This window comes from Oncorhynchus mykiss, chromosome 5 (genome assembly GCF_013265735.2).
Source record: "Oncorhynchus mykiss isolate Arlee chromosome 5, USDA_OmykA_1.1, whole genome shotgun sequence".
NCBI lineage: Eukaryota > Metazoa > Chordata > Actinopteri > Salmoniformes > Salmonidae > Oncorhynchus > Oncorhynchus mykiss.
In genome coordinates, this window is record NC_048569.1 from 90,364,034 (window position 1) to 90,385,124 (window position 21,091).

Below are 21,091 nucleotides of genomic sequence, written 5' to 3' on the forward strand. Positions count from 1 at the left end.
AATACAGTATGGCACTAATTTCTTTCTCCCTCATCAGTGTTTTCACACATCCCCCTGTCGGATTCGGATCCTGGAGTGTTTTGACTCTGTCAAATGGATGGCGACTACGAAATGGTGAAATAAAGAGTTGTCGTGTATTAGTGAATGGAAGAGGAAGCCTTAATTAACTACGGTGTTAAGTTACCCAACAACAAACGCAAAAGAAACCTCAAGAATGGAATACATTTAATTGTTATTTAATTCATTACACATTTACTGAAGTGCAGACTCCCCATATTTACTCATGTAAAGCTTTAGAAAATACAATCTCAGTCATTTCCGACAGTTCTGATTCTGAGTGCTTTCACCTTGGTTGTAAATACAAAATATATGGCATATTGACAGGTAACCCCTTTTAATTCGTATTTGATGATCATTCTGTAAAGTAAACATTGAAAAAAAGGGCAGCATTACATGGCCACATCATAAATATATTCATTATTATTTTGTAGGTAGTAGTTATTAGTAACGTGATAGATTTCTGTCTTCCCCCTTTCCCATCCCATGTAAATACTCTTTATGTCATTAATTAGGTCTTTGATAGATTTGGCCCAACAGTTAAAGTGAACTATCTGTTGCACAACAAAACCCCATCAACCACTAGCCTTCTCTCTTTCGCGTTGTGCATGCTTCATATTGCACATAAACACTTCACTGCCCCTTTTTTTAAAAGAGTTTTCAACAGGTTTACAATACATAACATCTCTCTCAAATAAAAAAAATTGTTTTAATCGACCGTACACAATACCAAAAACACAGTGCTCTTTCCCAGGTAGTGTATAGTGCTGAGCTCTCTTTTACATGCCCTTTCAAGACCCAGCCCTTCCTCTAGTCCACTTCCTTGCCATTTCCTCTTCCTGTCCATACCCTTTCCACATGAAGTAGAGGGATCCTCACTGAGGTCTCTCTGCGTGGTACTTCCTGTGTCTATACTTCCCATTCTTCTCCTTGGCCATGTTGATGCAGGCGTTGTGCTTGTTGCTCTGCAGGTGGTTCCAGTATTTCACCAGTTCATTGGGCTGGAACTGGTGGGAGGTGATGAGGTGGCTGTACTTACAGCTGGAGTAGGATACCCTCCAGTGGTTGAAGAGGAACTCATTGGGCGGCGGCGTGGGGTCGATGCGCAGCTTGGCCAGGCAGATGCCAACGTAAACGTCCTCCAGGTGCAGCCTCCGTATGCTCAGAGATGCCTGGTAGATCCTCTCCGCCATGTCTCCGGAGAACACGTACCCTGTCCCCGAGCAGAAGATGGGGTACCTCTCACTAGGGTACAGCTCAGGAGGCATGTACCACTTGCTGTCCTTGTTTCGGTTGGGCGCGTAGCCCCTCATCAGATAGCCAGTGAAATAGCTCTGTCTGGGCGGGAGCTCTGGCTTCAGCAGCTTCTGGATGAGATACTCCGTGTTGACAAACATGTCACTGTCAGTCTTCATGACATAGCGCGCTTGGGGGCAGTGGCTGGCCACCCAGTTAATGCCCATCAGGGTTTTGATGGTGAGGTTGTAGTATGTGTCCTGGTAGTCCTGCTGGATGATGTCATTGTGGACCCGGCTCTCCTCCTCGATGGCTGTCTGGGTGTAAGAGTCTGAGCTACGCCCCAAACCCAGCAGGAAGAGTCGGACGAAGGTCAGGCCCATGGCCACGCTCTCGTTGCCCCATGTCTGCCGGATGGCATTCCTGGCATCTGCCTGGCCTGGCTCTGCAGCGATAAGCAGCACCAGGAATGGGGTTCTGTCTCTACACTTGAAGGGCTGGTTGAGGATGTAGCGATAGGGCTGGGCATTGAGCCTCCCTCCCACGCCCATTTCCTGCTGTAAACTGTTGTTGGCACTCATTGAGTTCTCCAGTCCCGTCACGCCCATCATGGCTCCTCCACCACCTCCACCCTCAGCCTGCTGGGAGCTGATGTTGAGATGGGGCTTGGGAGGCACGTAGCCCGTCTCCTTCCACAGGCTCCGCAGACTCAGGCTCTGGTTTGCTTCGGCCCTGGCCGTGCGGAAGCCCCTGACGGTGTAGGCCAGGGGGTTGTCCCGGGGCCCGGTCCGGCCCGGCAGCCAGTCCTGGTGGCTGAAAAAAAGGAAGAGTGTGAAGAGGAGGGCCAGGGACAGGAGGCCCGCCACGTGGGTCCGGAAGAGCGAGCGCTTCACGGTCCAGGTCATCTTGATGGGGCAGTAGTGCCAACGTCTCCACTGCATGGTGAATCGGCAGGCGGAGGGAACAGGGGGCTGCTGCTGCTCTGGATGGCACGGCGGCGGTCACATTCGATCACGTCAAACATGTGTTTGCCAATAGCCAGAGGGTTATCTGAGCTGGCAGACACGTGGGAGTGAACCTCCTGGCAGAGCTAGTACGGGATGTACTGTACAAGGCCTCCTGGCAGAGCTAGCAAGGGGATACTTGAGGCCCCTCGCGGAGCCAGCAGTGGGATGCTTGGGTCCCGTGGCAGAGCTAGGACAGTGCTGACTTTGTGGCCATGGAGGCAGGACCCAGGCTCTTCACTGACTCTGCAGACACACCCAGGATCATGCTCCAGGTCTGGGCTCCTTCAGATCAGAGATTGGAGTCACCTCCTCAGTGGATCACCTCTCTTATCTGGGAAGAAAGAACAGAGAAACAGGCTTGGCAAATGTTCAGAATTGTCAATTGTTTAAGTTGTAGAGATCTGACTATATTCCCATGAGGAAGAGCAAAGCTTATTTAAAATCATTCAGCTTTGATGTTGTGTTGTATCTCTGCATTTTCCATCTATTCTTAGTGATGGATGATCAAAGTCATTCAGAATGACTTGTCTATTCAAATATATAACACCTCTGCTGCACTGCATGAGTAATGTACAGTATAATGTTATGGAATTCACCATGGTAACTGCCTTGTTTGTTGTTTATTTCTGTAGATTCCTGAGAGCAACAAAACCTGACACTCACTTCCACATGGCTTGTCTGCATTCTAACCACCCTGCCTGGGGTAGATTGTTAATGGATAGTGTTTTAAGACAGATTGAATAATGTGAGATCTTACGTACACAATAACTATGACGAAAGATACTTGTCAACATCCTATTTTTCTTGACTCAAACTATAACGATAACGTTAAATGTGAGGAGACGAGAATTTCAAGTGAAACTAACGGACATTTCATATGACATGGCGGTCCTTTTCATCTGTTTGGTCCAATCAGAAGCACGCAGAATCTCCCACACAGCTCCCAGGCGGTCACTTCAGTCACTCGTCAATCTTTTGAACTGATGCGAAGCCAGGAAACTTTACTTTTAGCTAACTTCAACTAGAAACAATGTTTACTCTTTCTCTTACTTTCATGTAGGAGATGTTTTCTTTGATCACATAAGAAGCTCTATATTCCTATGTGCGCTGTTATTCATTCATCTGTGCTGTTATTCATTCATCTGTGCTGTTATTCATTCATCTGTGCTGTTATTCATTCATCTGTGCTGTTATTCATTCATCTGTGCTGTTATTCATTCATCTGTGCTGTTATTCATTCATCTGTGCTGTTATTCATTCATCTGTGCTGTTATTCATTCATCTGCGCTGTTATTCATTCATCTGTGCTGTTATTCATTCATCTGCGCTGTTATTCATTCATCTGTGCTGTTATTCATTCATCTGCGCTGTTATTCATTCATCTGTGCTGTTATTCATTCATCTGTGCTGTTATTCATTCATCTGTGCTGTTATTCATTCATCTGTGCTGTTATTCATTCATCTGTGTTGTTATTCATTCATCTGTGTTGTTATTCATTCATCTGTGTTGTTATTCATTCATCTGTGTTGTTATTCATTAATCTGTGTTGTTATTCATTCATCTGTGCTGTTATTCATTCATCTGTGTTGTTATTCATTCATCTGTGTTGTTATTCATTCATCTGTGTTGTTATTCATTCATCTGTGCTGTTATTCATTCATCTGTGTTGTTATTCATTCATCTGTGTTGTTATTCATTCATCTGTGTTGTTATTCATTCATCTGTGTTGTTATTCATTCATCTGTGTTGCCGCTCTTGCCCTGCTGTCCGCAAATGCGAGTTGGAGTTGCTTTTTTCCTATGGGAAAAACGAATGCTATTTGTTAAATATTAGGAGTACAGTAATACTAATTCTCTCCTTTTCAAGGAAAACACTTATCTACCCCCTGGTTATGATAGGGAGAAAATCAGAGCTTGTATTTCCTGTAGCCAAGGCTTTACCTATATGGTTAATTATGTCTGGCATGGTTACAATCTGCCACTATATCAATGTTGTCAGCTAATGTATATGAGGAGATAGTAGGCTTAGACGGACAAGGCTATCTGAATGTGTACGATGGAAGTTACAGGTAGCCTAAATATTATTTATTAATGCGACTAAAATTTTGTTATGCGACTAAAATGGCTATGACTAAAACTAGACCAAAATTGTCCACGAGTTTTAGTCGACTGATAATAACTAAAACTAACTAACAAAGGATTTATTACTAAAATGTGACTAAGACTAAAAGGTATTTTAAGACAAACTAAATCTAAAATAAATGCCAGGACGACTGCAATGGCCGATAGGGTGTACATGCTAGTGGGGAAGACAGACAGAGGGATGTGTGTGTGTATGTGTGTGTGCGCGTACGTGTGAGTGTGAGCGGACGTGTGAGTGTGAGCGGACGTGTGAGTGTGAGCGGACGTGTGAGTGTGTGTGCCTGTGTTTTCCTGTGTGTTGTAACTGTTTATGGTACTGCATATGTCTAATAGGGAGTTGTATACGGTATGTGTTACTGTATACATCTGGGTGCATGTCCGTGTGTAGGGTGTTGCTGTGTACTGGCAACCACCTTCTGATAATTTGCCTTGTGTTTTTCTTTACAGTCTCATACCCATAATTAAAATGGCAGTAAAACAGTAATCACTTAATAATGACCAACTGTTTTCATTCTTTGAGTCATTTAAACACCCAGTGCCATGTTCCGTTCGACATCATTTAGTTCCCTATTTTCAGGAATTCTTTGAAGAACCAACTACATTGTTATTACGGTACATAATTTCTCAATATTTACCAACTAAACAACAGCTGGACTTTAAAATAAAGCCTAGCTACCTACGTATGTATGAAAACTCCAGACAGCTAGACTGGTGAGGAGGGAAGGTGAATGCAGACATAGGTGGTAGTGTGGCCAACATATCAACAGCCGAGTACCCATTGTCTCCGCGGACTGTTTCAGAGGCCTAAAAAGCAGGTAAACACTAGCTATAACAAGGCAGTAAAATGATCCATATGTCTGGTATGTAAACTCCTTAGGGCTTGTGGACTGGTGATGATGGAGGTTGAATGGGATGGTAGGATGGTAGGAGGGCCTCTTGCATCTCATCAGCCGGGTCTAATGCCAGAGGCGGAAGTATAAATTGCTGGTTTGCACAACATGATGCTGGCTAACACTACTCTGAGCCGCTCTGGTGAGCCTGTGCCATCAGCCCCCCACTGCTCTGCGCCTCGCCAGCCGGGGAGGAGACGCATCTGTCAAAATGAATTTTCAGGGTCCAGCAAGCAGTGCTGCTGGAGCCCCAGTCAGCCGCCGGCAATAACAGCCTTCACCCGCCATTCACCTTCCACCTCCAGCTTATCAATAGCTCGCCTGCCTGCCTCTCTGCCTGCCTGGAGAGAGGCCTCCCTGCCAGCTCTCTCTCTCTCTCTTTGTGTACACACACATACAGTACACACACACACGTTCTCCTGCACACACGTACACACTCAAATGTGCTGACAGATACTGGCAGGAGGCGGCATTTCTCTCCATACAATTGTGACACAAACAGCTCCGTTTCTTTCTGTCTTCCATTCGGGTTGTTTATTAGTAGTTGTTGTGTTCCGCCACATCGGGGAAAAAACTGTGTGTTATTTTGTGTTATGATGTGTGATGCTGTGAGAGAGAGAAAGACAGCGAGAGACAGAGAGAGAAAACGCCAACCACACTCGTCCCAATTTTCATTTTCTTGGAGTGTTTGCCCATTCATCACGATGACTGGGTGGGATGGGTGCACGCTAACCTTTTCAGCAGAATGTGCTTACCCTGCGCAGGCAATTACAGCAGAATGAGTGGGGGCCATGGCTGGCTTTGCTTTAAAGGTTAACAGACTTTACATCAGAGCAAATCCAACGCTCCAAAGGTTTCTGTTGTCGCCTATACATGGACCTAATTATCAGGAGGCTAATGCAGAGAGCACACACATGCTGGAACAAACACACCCAAATGCGGGAGTACGCACGCATGCACACACACACACACACACATATATGCGGGAGCGCACACACATGCTGGAACAAACACACCCAAATGCGGGAGTACGCACGCATGCACACACACACACACACACACACATATATGCGGGAGCGCACACACATGCACGCACACAGACTCTATCCATAGGAGAGATGTTGACTTGTTGTATGTGGTATGACTACACTGTTGTCTAATCCAGTGACAATTTCACATGGTCGGATCAGGCACCAGGCAGGCATCCCTTTGAGTGGCATCCCAGTCATTCTGCTGAACGTGCCACTCCATTCATTTAATTTATTTCTTTGCCTCCCATCACAGTCACTTCCACGCTAGTCAATTAGTTACATCGGTGCTAATTGAGGCCCCAGTTGTTCCACTGCGGTCAATAATCTCAAAGACTGCATGAAAATATTAGAATCCAGCTAGTGACTGACGCGCCTCAAATCTCACCTAGCCTAATGCTAATGCTAATGCTAGCCACCATTTAATGGTGATATGGAATTAAATACCAAAGCCTACATGTCCAAATATTCTATATTTAGTTTTTATTTTCTTGGACAGCCAAACTGAGATCAAAGATTAACATTGTACACAAGTCTTCCAACGTATCTGAGTTCATAGGGCAATATGTTGATGGTGACTTATTATCAGCAATCAGGCCCCTGAGGACTGGAGTTGGCCATCCCTGATGTATATACTGTATTCATAGCTCATCCTAATTTACCTACTACTGAACATACCATTTTCTGTCCAAATGATATACTGTCTCAACACACCACGTATTTCTATTGTGGACTCTGACACATGCTCACTGTAATGTATCTACTGTGGGTTGTTATTTCCTGATTTCTTGCCGTGATCATTTTTTGTGTGTATTTCTACTGTATTTGCAAGAGATTCTACTGTACTGTTGGAGCTAGTAACACAATACATTCTACTGTACTGTTGGAGCTAGTAACACAGTACATTCTACTGTACTGTTGGAGCTAGTAACACAATACATTCTACTGTACTGTTGGAGCTAGTAACACAATACATTCTACTGTACTGTTGGAGCTAGTAACACAATACATTATACTGTACTGTTGGAGCTAGTAACACAATACATTCTACTGTACTGTTGGAGCTAGTAACACAATACATTATACTGTACTGTTGGAGCTAGTAACACAATACATTATACTGTACTGTTGGAGCTAGTAACACAAGACATTCTACTGTACTGTTGGAGCTAGTAACACAATACATTCTACTGTACTGTTGGAGCTAGTAACACAATACATCCTACTGTACTGTTGGAGCTAGTAACACAATACATTCTACTGTACTGTTGGAGCTAGTAACACAATACATTCTACTGTACTGTTGGAGCTAGTAAAACAAGACATTCTACTGTACTGTTGGAGCTAGTAACACAATACATTCTACTGTACTGTTGGAGCTAGTAACACAAGACATTCTACTATACTGTTGGAGCTAGTAACACAATACATTCTACTGTACTGTTGGAGCTAGTAACACAATACATTCTACTGTACTGTTGGAGCTAGTAACACAATACATTCTACTGTACTGTTGGAGCTAGTAACACAATACATTCTACTGTACTGTTGGAGCTAGTAACACAAGACATTCTACTGTACTGTTGGAGCTAGTAACACAATACATTCTACTGTACTGTTGGAGCTAGTAACACAATACATTCTACTGTACTGTTGGAGCTAGTAACACAATACATTCTACTGTACTGTTGGAGCTAGTAACACAATACATTCTACTGTACTGTTGGAGCTAGTAACACAATACATTCTACTGTACTGTTGGAGCTAGTAACACAAGACATTCTACTGTACTGTTGGAGCTAGTAACACAATACATTCTACTGTACTGTTGGAGCTAGTAACACAAGACATTCTACTGTACTGTTGGAGCTAGTAACACAATACATTATACTGTACTGTTGGAACTAGTAACACAATACATTCTACTGTACTGTTGGAGCTAGTAACACAATACATTCTACTGCACTGTTGGAGCTAGTAACACAATACATTATACTGTACTGTTGGAACTAGTAACACAATACATTATACTATACTGTTGGAGCTAGTAACACAAGCATTTCACTGCACTGTTGGAGCTAGTAACACAATACATTATACTATACTGTTGGAGCTAGTAACACAATACATTATACTGTACTGTTGGAGCTAGTAACACAAGACATTCTACTATACTGTTGGAGCTAGTAACACAATACATTACACTGTACTGTTGGAGCTAGTAACACAATACATTCTACTGTACTGTTGGAGCTAGTAACACAAGACATTCTACTACACTGTTGGAGCTAGTAACACAATACATTCTACTGTACTGTTGGAGCTAGTAACACAATACATTCTACTGTACTGTTGGAGCTAGTAACACAATACATTCTACTGTACTGTTGGAGCTAGTAAAACAAGACATTCTACTGTACTGTTGGAGCTAGTAAAACAAGACATTCTACTGTACTGTTGGAGCTAGTAACACAATACATTCTACTGTACTGTTGGAGCTAGTAAAACAAGACATTCTACTGTACTGTTGGAGCTAGTAACACAATACATTCTACTGTACTGTTGGAGCTAGTAACACAATACATTCTACTGTACTGTTGGAGCTAGTAACACAAGACATTCTACTGTACTGTTGGAGCTAGTAAAACAAGACATTCTACTGTACTGTTGGAGCTAGTAAAACAATACATTATACTGTACTGTTGGAGATAGTAACACAAGACATTCTACTGTACTGTTGGAGCTAGTAACACAATACATTATACTGTACTGTTGGAGCTAGTAACACAAGACATTCTACTGTACTGTTGGAGCTAGTAACACAATACATTATACTGTACTGTTGGAGCTAGTAACACAATACATTATACTGTACTGTTGGAGCTAGTAACACAAGACATTCTACTGTACTGTTGGCGCTAGTAACACAATACATTCTACTGTACTGTTGGAGCTAGTAACACAATACATTCTACTGTACTGTTGGAGCTAGTAACACAATACATTCTACTGTACTGTTGGAGCTAGTAACACAATACATTATACTGTACTGTTGGAGCTAGTAACACAATACATTATACTGTACTGTTGGCGCTAGTAACACAAGACATTCTACTGTACTGTTGGAGCTAGTAACACAATACATTATACTGTACTGTTGGAGCTAGTAACACAATACATTCTACTGTACTGTTGGAGCTAGTAACACAATACATTCTACTGTACTGTTGGAGCTAGTAACACAATACATTCTACTGTACTGTTGGAGCTAGTAACACAAGACATTCTACTGTACTGTTGGAGCTAGTAACACAATACATTCTACTGTACTGTTGGAGCTAGTAACACAATACATTCTACTGTACTGTTGGAGCTAGTAACACAATACATTCTACTGTACTGTTGGAGCTAGTAACACAAGACATTCTACTGTACTGTTGGAGCTAGTAACACAAGACATTATACTGTACTGTTGGAGCTAGTAACACAATACATTCTACTGTACTGTTGGAGCTAGTAACACAATACATTCTACTGTACTGTTGGAGCTAGTAACACAATACATTATACTATACTGTTGGAGCTAGTAACACAATACATTATACTGTACTGTTGGAGCTAGTAACACAAGCATTTCACTGCACTGTTGGAGCTAGTAACACAATACATTCTACTGTACTGTTGGAGCTAGTAACACAATACATTCTACTGTACTGTTGGAGCTAGTAACACAATACATTATACTATACTGTTGGAGCTAGTAACACAATACATTCTACTGTACTGTTGGAGCTAGTAACACAATACATTATACTATACTGTTGGAGCTAGTAACACAAGCATTTCACTGCACTGTTGGAGCTAGTAACACAATACATTCTACTCTACTGTTGGAGCTAGTAACACAATACATTCTACTGTACTGTTGGAGCTAGTAACACAATACATTATACTATACTGTTGGAGCTAGTAACACAATACATTCTACTGTACTGTTGGAGCTAGTAACACAATACATTATACTATACTGTTGGAGCTAGTAACACAAGACATTCTACTGTACTGTTGGAGCTAGTAACACAATACATTCTACTGTACTGTTGGAGCTAGTAACACAATACATTCTACTGTACTGTTGGAGCTAGTAACACAATACATTATACTATACTGTTGGAGCTAGTAACACAATACATTATACTATACTGTTGGAGCTAGTAACACAAGGCATTTCACTGCACTGTTGGAGCTAGTAACACAAGGCATTTCACTGCACTGTTGGAGCTAGTAACACAATACATTCTACTGTACTGTTGGAGCTAGTAACACAATACATTATACTGTACTGTTGGAGCTAGTAACACAAGACATTCTACTGTACTGTTGGAGCTAGTAACACAATACATTCTACTGTACTGTTGGAGCTAGTAACACAATACATCCTACTGTACTGTTGGAGCTAGTAACACAATACATTCTACTGTACTGTTGGAGCTAGTAACACAATACATTCTACTGTACTGTTGGAGCTAGTAAAACAAGACATTCTACTGTACTGTTGGAGCTAGTAACACAATACATTCTACTGTACTGTTGGAGCTAGTAACACAAGACATTCTACTATACTGTTGGAGCTAGTAACACAATACATTCTACTGTACTGTTGGAGCTAGTAACACAATACATTCTACTGTACTGTTGGAGCTAGTAACACAATACATTCTACTGTACTGTTGGAGCTAGTAACACAATACATTCTACTGTACTGTTGGAGCTAGTAACACAAGACATTCTACTGTACTGTTGGAGCTAGTAACACAATACATTCTACTGTACTGTTGGAGCTAGTAACACAATACATTCTACTGTACTGTTGGAGCTAGTAACACAATACATTCTACTGTACTGTTGGAGCTAGTAACACAATACATTCTACTGTACTGTTGGAGCTAGTAACACAATACATTCTACTGTACTGTTGGAGCTAGTAACACAAGACATTCTACTGTACTGTTGGAGCTAGTAACACAATACATTCTACTGTACTGTTGGAGCTAGTAACACAAGACATTCTACTGTACTGTTGGAGCTAGTAACACAATACATTATACTGTACTGTTGGAACTAGTAACACAATACATTCTACTGTACTGTTGGAGCTAGTAACACAATACATTCTACTGCACTGTTGGAGCTAGTAACACAATACATTATACTGTACTGTTGGAACTAGTAACACAATACATTATACTATACTGTTGGAGCTAGTAACACAAGCATTTCACTGCACTGTTGGAGCTAGTAACACAATACATTATACTATACTGTTGGAGCTAGTAACACAATACATTATACTGTACTGTTGGAGCTAGTAACACAAGACATTCTACTATACTGTTGGAGCTAGTAACACAATACATTACACTGTACTGTTGGAGCTAGTAACACAATACATTCTACTGTACTGTTGGAGCTAGTAACACAAGACATTCTACTATACTGTTGGAGCTAGTAACACAATACATTCTACTGTACTGTTGGAGCTAGTAACACAATACATTCTACTGTACTGTTGGAGCTAGTAACACAATACATTCTACTGTACTGTTGGAGCTAGTAAAACAAGACATTCTACTGTACTGTTGGAGCTAGTAAAACAAGACATTCTACTGTACTGTTGGAGCTAGTAACACAATACATTATACTGTACTGTTGGAGCTAGTAACACAAGACATTCTACTGTACTGTTGGAGCTAGTAACACAAGACATTCTACTGTACTGTTGGAGCTAGTAACACAATACATTCTACTGTACTGTTGGAGCTAGTAACACAATACATTCTACTGTACTGTTGGAGCTAGTAACACAATACATTCTACTGTACTGTTGGAGCTAGTAAAACAAGACATTCTACTGTACTGTTGGAGCTAGTAACACAATACATTCTACTGTACTGTTGGAGCTAGTAAAACAAGACATTCTACTGTACTGTTGGAGCTAGTAACACAATACATTCTACTGTACTGTTGGAGCTAGTAACACAATACATTCTACTGTACTGTTGGAGCTAGTAACACAAGACATTCTACTGTACTGTTGGAGCTAGTAAAACAAGACATTCTACTGTACTGTTGGAGCTAGTAAAACAATACATTATACTGTACTGTTGGAGCTAGTAACACAAGACATTCTACTGTACTGTTGGAGCTAGTAACACAATACATTATACTGTACTGTTGGAGCTAGTAACACAAGACATTCTACTGTACTGTTGGAGCTAGTAACACAATACATTATACTGTACTGTTGGAGCTAGTAACACAATACATTATACTGTACTGTTGGAGCTAGTAACACAAGACATTCTACTGTACTGTTGGCGCTAGTAACACAATACATTCTACTGTACTGTTGGAGCTAGTAACACAATACATTCTACTGTACTGTTGGAGCTAGTAACACAATACATTCTACTGTACTGTTGGAGCTAGTAACACAATACATTATACTGTACTGTTGGAGCTAGTAACACAATACATTATACTGTACTGTTGGCGCTAGTAACACAAGACATTCTACTGTACTGTTGGAGCTAGTAACACAATACATTATACTGTACTGTTGGAGCTAGTAACACAATACATTCTACTGTACTGTTGGAGCTAGTAACACAATACATTCTACTGTACTGTTGGAGCTAGTAACACAATACATTCTACTGTACTGTTGGAGCTAGTAACACAAGACATTCTACTGTACTGTTGGAGCTAGTAACACAATACATTCTACTGTACTGTTGGAGCTAGTAACACAATACATTCTACTGTACTGTTGGAGCTAGTAACACAATACATTCTACTGTACTGTTGGAGCTAGTAACACAAGACATTCTACTGTACTGTTGGAGCTAGTAACACAAGACATTATACTGTACTGTTGGAGCTAGTAACACAATACATTCTACTGTACTGTTGGAGCTAGTAACACAATACATTCTACTGTACTGTTGGAGCTAGTAACACAATACATTATACTATACTGTTGGAGCTAGTAACACAATACATTATACTGTACTGTTGGAGCTAGTAACACAAGCATTTCACTGCACTGTTGGAGCTAGTAACACAATACATTCTACTGTACTGTTGGAGCTAGTAACACAATACATTCTACTGTACTGTTGGAGCTAGTAACACAATACATTATACTATACTGTTGGAGCTAGTAACACAATACATTCTACTGTACTGTTGGAGCTAGTAACACAATACATTATACTATACTGTTGGAGCTAGTAACACAAGCATTTCACTGCACTGTTGGAGCTAGTAACACAATACATTCTACTCTACTGTTGGAGCTAGTAACACAATACATTCTACTGTACTGTTGGAGCTAGTAACACAATACATTATACTATACTGTTGGAGCTAGTAACACAATACATTCTACTGTACTGTTGGAGCTAGTAACACAATACATTATACTATACTGTTGGAGCTAGTAACACAAGACATTCTACTGTACTGTTGGAGCTAGTAACACAATACATTCTACTGTACTGTTGGAGCTAGTAACACAATACATTCTACTGTACTGTTGGAGCTAGTAACACAATACATTATACTATACTGTTGGAGCTAGTAACACAATACATTATACTATACTGTTGGAGCTAGTAACACAAGGCATTTCACTGCACTGTTGGAGCTAGTAACACAAGGCATTTCACTGCACTGTTGGAGCTAGTAACACAATACATTCTACTGTACTGTTGGAGCTAGTAACACAATACATTCTACTGCACTGTTGGAGCTAGTAACACAAGACATTTCACTGCACTGTTGGAGCTAGTAACACAATACATTCTACTGTACTGTTGGAGCTAGTAACACAATACATTCTACTGTACTGTTGGAGCTAGTAACACAAGACATTTCACTGCACTGTTGGAGCTAGTAACACAATACATTCTACTGTACTGTTGGAGCTAGTAACACAATACATTCTACTGTACTGTTGGAGCTAGTAACACAATACATTATACTGTACTGTTGGAGCTAGTAACACAAGACATTTCACTGCACTGTTGGAGCTAGTAACACAATACATCCTACTGTACTGTTGGAGCTAGTAACACAATACATTCTACTGTACTGTTGGAGCTAGTAACACAATACATTATACTATACTGTTGGAGCTAGTAACACAATACATTCTACTGTACTGTTGGAGCTAGTAACACAATACATTATACTGTACTGTTGGAGCTAGTAACACAAGCATTTCACTGCACCTGCTGTAACACTTTCAGATCTGTATACGTGACCAATAAACGCTGATTTGATAGCTGCAAGCCTCGACAGAGTATCGATCGCTCTTTGTTTCATAGTTGTCATTGGCACTCTTTCAAAGGCCTTCTGATATTTAATAGGGAGCTGCGTGCTGTTTGTATATAGAGGCCAAAACAAAGATGTTGGCAAAACAAAAGTCTCTGGACGGTAATGTTTTATTTGACTGTATACCAGACAGATACCGCTGACATCCGCCCAGCTGATCATTCAACTAGACTTGTTTTTAAGACACAAATCCTACTATTCTCAGGTACATAAACCATTACTGGGATATGTGTTTTGATAAAGCTTTCTCATGAATCTCCAATATGTGTACACGTTAAGGCCTAGATTAAATCAGATCAGAAGTTAACCGGGGGTAGCCGACACCCGCATTGCTGATGTGTTGGAGCTGTCAAATCCTGTGGGCTCCCGAGTTGTGTAGCGGTCTAAGGCACTGCATCTCAGTGCAAGAAGCACCAGTCCCTGGTTTGAATCCAGGCTGTATCACATACGGCCGTGATTGGGAGTCCCAATTGCCCCAGCGACGTCCGGGTTTGTCCGGGGGTAGGCCGTCATTGTAAATAAGAATTTGTTCTCAACTGACTTGCCTAGTTAAATAAAAATAAAATCCAACAAGATCTAATAGTTTCCTTTTCAAAATCCGACATATTATGGATGAACGTCTATTTTTGATGCATTAATTCAGCGTTGTTACAGTGTTAAATGTTAACCATTTAGGTATTCATTCTGAGTGGTTAAGGTTAGGACTTTGGTTCGCCCAGTGCTGGCCAATCATTGTTCTTATCTTTTTATATCTACGTTCTCAGGACCTTTTCAAACATCTGGAATTCAAAGTCTATTTCTAGTGATCAGGCTGGTCAAATCGGATTACACCTCACATTCCAGTGCTCCAACTTGTAAACAAGGCTGCATGGAATTTCTGTTCATGCGACTCCGTGCAGCCAATCGCAATGTCCACTTTAGGTATAATGCCAGGAGCCTCTTGTGGATTTGACAGCTCTAACACAGTTCCACCTCCGACACCACCAAAACGACCGCTATGCGGATGTCGGCTAAAGCGGATCTGATTTAATAGAACCCTAAGACTGTAACACAATGCTATGGCTGCATGCCCCAATTGTTACATCCAGACTCATTCAGAGTCAGTCTGAGGCAAAAGCATTGAGCAGTCAGTTAGCACAGTTAACACTAAACTTTAACACACGCGTAGGAACATGCCGTTGTTCCTAAGAATAGCTTTAATGGTCTTTCCATCCGGTGCTGGCTTCTAACAGAAATAACTAAACTACCATCTAAAGTCTTCATCTCCCTTCGTGTGTGTGTGTGTGTGTGTGTGTGTGTGGCTGCTCCAGAACGGGTCTAAAGGAATTAGTGAAATCTCATGCTGTACCCTCAGACTCCTTCGCTCTCACATATAAAGGCTTTGATTTGAATCTGTTGTCATGGTTATAAATAACTTAGTGGCTTGTTATTACCATCATCCTTTTAGAGCGGAACAACCTTTACAGCGACGTTCAAGTCTTGTAAGTCTATTGTAAGCACTGGCCACAGACGTCAATTTAATGTTTATTCCATGTCATTTCATTGAAATGACGTGGAAATAACGTTGATTCAACCAGTGTGTGCCCAGTGGGGTGTATTTGAGTCTGATTGAATTTACCCAGCTTCCTTTGTAGTTTTCCATTCTGTCCTCTGTCAGTTGAGTTCTCAGGTTCCTATTGAGATATTCCATTTTTTTTTAACATAAGGAATGTCCTGGGGATTGCAGACTGTGCTTCCTTCAGAGTGAGGATTCTTTTAATATGAGGTGCTGGTAAATGTACACCTCCACTCTCTTTCACCACTCAATGGACCTGGAGGGTCTGGTGAAGACCTCTCTCTCTCTCTCTCTCTGGATAGACAGGGTTGTGAATGGGTTAATGTTACTGGATAGACCGGGTTGTGAATGGGTTAATGTTACTGGATAGACCGGGTTGTGAATGGGTTAATGTTACTGGATAGACAGGGTTGTGAATGAGTTAATGTTACTGTATAGACAGGGTTGTGAATGGGTTAATGTTACTGGATAGACCGGGTTGTGAATGGGTTAATGTTACTGTATAGACAGGGTTGTGAATGGGTTAATGTTACTGTATAGACAGGGTTGTGAATGGGTTAATGTTACTGGATAGACAGGGTGTTTCTACACTTCATGGCCGAGGCGCTGGTCAAATCTAGGCCAGGCCACCCGAGCCTCCCTGCACACAAACCCTTATCTAATGTACTCACCATCATATCGGATGCCTGCTTATCAAATCATATTCAGAACGTAGCAACTCGGAGGGGTTTTGTGATATTGTGATACTGTATTAGTAGTTCTGAGTTATACAGAAAACCCTCAGAATGGGTGTCGCTTGGTAAGAATTGTGTGAAGTAAAGAGAATACGTGATCTGAGTTGGACTGTTTGGTGGGCAATGGTATGCAGGTGAAGCTGCTGTGTTGGGCTGTGTGTGTGTCTCATCAGTTAAACTGCTGTGTTGGGCTGTGTGTGTGTGTCTCATCAGTTAACCTGCTGTGTTGGGCTGTGTGTGTGTCTCATCAGTTAACCTGCTGTGTTGGGCTGTGTGTGTCTCATCAGTTAAACTGCTGTGTTGGGCTGTGTGTGTGTGTCTCATCAGTTAAACTGCTGTGTTGGGCTGTGTGTGTGTGTCTCATCAGTTAAACTGCTGTGTTGGGCTGTGTGTGTGTGTCTCATCAGTTAACCTGCTGTGTTGAGCTGTGTGTGTGTGTCTCATCAGTTAAACTGCTGTGTTGGGCTGTGTGTGTGTCTCATCAGTTAAACTGCTGTGTTGGGCTGTGTGTGTGTCTCATCAGTTAAACTGCTTTGTTAGGCTGTGTGTGTGTGTGTCTCATCAGTTAACCTGCTGTGTTGAGCTGTGTGTGTGTGTCTCATCAGTTAAACTGCTGTGTTGGGCTGTGTGTGTGTCTCATCAGTTAAACTACTGTGTTGGGCTGTGTGTGTGTCTCATCAGTTAAACTGCTGTGTTGGGCTGTGTGTGTGTCTCATCAGTTAAACTGCTGTGTTGGGCTGTGTGTGTGTCTCATCAGTTAAACTGCTGTGTTGGGCTGTGTGTGTGTGTCTCATCAGTTAAACTACTGTGTTGGGCTGTGTGTGTGTGTGTGTCTCATCAGTTAAACTGCTGTGTTGGGCTGTGTGTGTGTGTCTCATCAGTTAAACTGCTGTGTTGGGCTGTGTGTGTGTCTCATCAGTTAACCTGCTGTGTGTGTGTGTGTCTCATCAGTTAAACTGCTGTGTTGGGCTGTGTGTGTGTCTCATCAGTTAAACTGCTGTGTTGGGCTGTGTGTGTGTCTCATCAGTTAACCTGCTGTGTGTGTGTGTGTCTCATCAGTTAAACTGCTTTGTTAGGCTGTGTGTGTGTGTCTCATCAGTTAAACTGCTGTGTTGGGCTGTGTGTGTGTCTCATCAGTTAAACTGCTGTGTTGGGCTGTGTGTGTGTCTCATCAGTTAAACTGCTTTGTTAGGCTGTGTGTGTGTGTCTCATCAGTTAACCTGCTGTGTTGAGCTGTGTGTGTGTGTCTCATCAGTTAAACTGCTGTGTTGGGCTGTGTGTCTCATCAGTTAAACTACTGTGTTGGGCTGTGTGTGTGTCTCATCAGTTAAACTGCTGTGTTGGGCTGTGTGTGTGTCTCATCAGTTAAACTGCTGTGTTGGGCTGTGTGTGTGTCTCATCAGTTAAACTGCTGTGTTGGGCTGTGTGTGTGTGTCTCATCAGTTAAACTGCTGTGTTGGGCTGTGTGTGTGTCTCATCAGTTAACCTGCTGTGTGTGTGTGTGTGTCTCATCAGTTAAACTGCTTTGTTAGGCTGTGTGTGTGTGTCTCATCAGTTAAACTGCTGTGTTGGGCTGTGTGTGTGTCTCATCAGTTAAACTACTGTGTTGGGCTGTGTGTGTGTGTGTGTGTGTGTGTCTTTTTCACGATGTGCTTTAAAAAGGAGATCCTATCAAAGTTTCATAGTCCAGGGGACCGCCCCATGAAGAGCCAAACCCCATGCATTTTAAATATCCACCTCAGCAATTAGCTTTCGCGATGCATCTGGGCTGGTGTGCCAACTTCCCAGTCAGTGGGATGGACATGATGCATGGGGTTAGAGACAGTGTTAATTGAATTGGATCAATGAGATCTGCCCGGCGTGCCAGCATCAATCATTGGATCAGCCAGGTAATGTTTTTGAGAGGTCTGGAAACAACAGAGCTGTAAGCCTGGCTATGCTGAGGGAAGAGGATGGATAGATGGATGTGAGAGAGAGAGGGGAGGATGGATAGATGGATGTGAGAGAGAGAGAGAGAGAGGGGGGAGGATGGATAGATGGATGTGAGAGAGAGAGGGAAGGATGGATAGATGGATGTGAGAGAGAGAGAGAGAGAGAGAGAGAGAGAGAGAGAGAGAGAGAGAGAGAGAGAGAGAGGGGATGGATAGATGGATGTGAGAGAGAGAGGGGAGGATGGGACAGAGACAAGAGGATGATGGAAAGAGAAGACTGGATAGAGGGAGGTTGAGTGCCAGAGCTGATGAAACATGTAGTACTGTACATACCTCCTCCTGCAGCTGGCAGACGGACTGTGTGATTGCTGGTGCCGTCTGTCGGCACACTCGGTACGCCATCACTGTCCCTCTTCTCTGGAATCTGGGGTAATGTACTCTTCCACCCTGTCTGCCTAATGGATTATTGTTGGCGTAACATCCGTCCATCTGTCACAGTGCATTCCAGAGTCTCCGTCATCTCCTCTCTTCCTCTGCGTCACCAAGCCTTTCGGGTTTAGGGCTCTTTCTCTCCTCTCTTCCTCCTCCCCTTTCCTCTTCTTGATCCTTGGTCTCAGTTATGCACTAAAGCCCCCCTCTCTTTTTTCCTATCTCTCCAATGGTCTCTCTCTCTCTCTCGCTCTGTCTCTCTTCCTCTCCCCACTTCCCTTTTGCAATGTGTCCGAAAATAAAACGGAATCCTTCACCTTGCGTTCTCTGCTCCGGTGTGCATGTCTTCTTCTCAGGATGCTCCGCTAAAAGAAAGCAGTAAGAGACAGCAGAGCTGTGTTGATAGTGCTGTGGCTAGTCCCGCATGTTGCTAGGCAGTCTGACGGAGAGAGACAGAGAGGGAGGGAGCACTCATGGTTTCTGAAAATGGCTGCAGAAGAACATGATCCTGAGTCTCGAGGAAGAAAACACTCCTCCCTCTCTCTTCCTTTTACTTTCTCTCTCCCTCTCTCTGTCCAGCTCCTGTCCTGTCCTCTCTGCTCTGCTTCGTTGTTTTGCAGCAGGAGGAGAATCAGCCGCTGTAGTATGGAGGCAGAGGAGGGAGGGGGGGGGGGGGGGGGGGGGGGGGTATCCCACGTGACCCACTTAGAATTCACTCCCCCCTTCTGTCCGTCCTCCCCTTACCAACCCATCCCCCTTTCTCTGAGTGAAAAAAAGCGATTGAACTGTGTGGGCTTGGTGGATGGAGAGAGTGAGAAAGAGAGCTAGAGAGAAGCACCAGTGGTTACTGGTTTTATGATTACAGATGTGATGTCCAGTGTTGTGCAACCTTTGAGGATCTTTTAAAATATGAAAGAAAAACAGGAACAGGGTAAAATCTGTACGCTGTGTTAATTACTAGTCAATGAATAATGAACTCTTTATTTGGTTAGTTTGTTATATTTCCATATATCCGTATGTTTCAGATGACACAGACCTAAGGGATTCAGAAAGTTCCATATGTTTATGCATAGTACATGAGGCTAGAATCATCGGGCTAGAATGCTGGGATACAAAGGGTGTTCCTGTACTGTGTGATGGACTTTTGTTCTGAGAAAGAGAGTTCCTGTACTGTGTGATGGACTGTTGTTCTGAGAAAGGGAGTTCCTGTACTGTGTGATGGACTGTTGTTCTGAGAAAGGGAGTTCCTGTACTGTGTGATGGACTGTTGTTCTGAGAAAGGGAGTTCCTGTACTGTGTGATGGACTGTTGTTCTGAGAAAGGGAGTTCCTGTACTGTGTGATGGACTGTTGTTCTGAGAAAGGGAGTTCCTGTGCTGTGTGATGGACTGTTGTTCTGAGAAAGGGAGTTTCTGTACTGTGTGATGGACTGTTGCTTTGCTATCATCACCTTTGTCACCTCTCTTCTCCTCTCTCCCTTTACTCCATCAAACACCCCTGAACCCAGGCAGACAGACAACCACATCATATCAACTTCATGCAGCACCTCAATGAAGCACAACCAATCTTATTAACACTACTGTTCATGAATAATTAAACATCGAACACATCTTTGTTTCCTCACACACATTTTACAACTTGACAACCTAGTGAACCGTCGTTGTCTGATTCTTCACGTACAGTAAC

General features: G+C 42.4%; 1 protein-coding gene across 1 annotated transcript; it reads right to left on the bottom strand.

Annotated features, from left to right (window-relative positions):
* Positions 1-207: 207 nt before the first annotated feature.
* b3galt2 (UDP-Gal:betaGlcNAc beta 1,3-galactosyltransferase, polypeptide 2) lies at positions 208-20,061 on the bottom strand. Its single transcript, XM_036978744.1, has 2 exons — positions 19,311-20,061; positions 208-2,631 (listed from the first exon to the last, which is right to left on the bottom strand). Exon 2 carries the CDS (start codon positions 2,232-2,234, stop codon positions 933-935), a length of 1,302 nt encoding a protein of 433 aa, XP_036834639.1. The 5' UTR covers positions 2,235-2,631; positions 19,311-20,061; the 3' UTR covers positions 208-932.
* Positions 20,062-21,091: the final 1,030 nt, after the last annotated feature.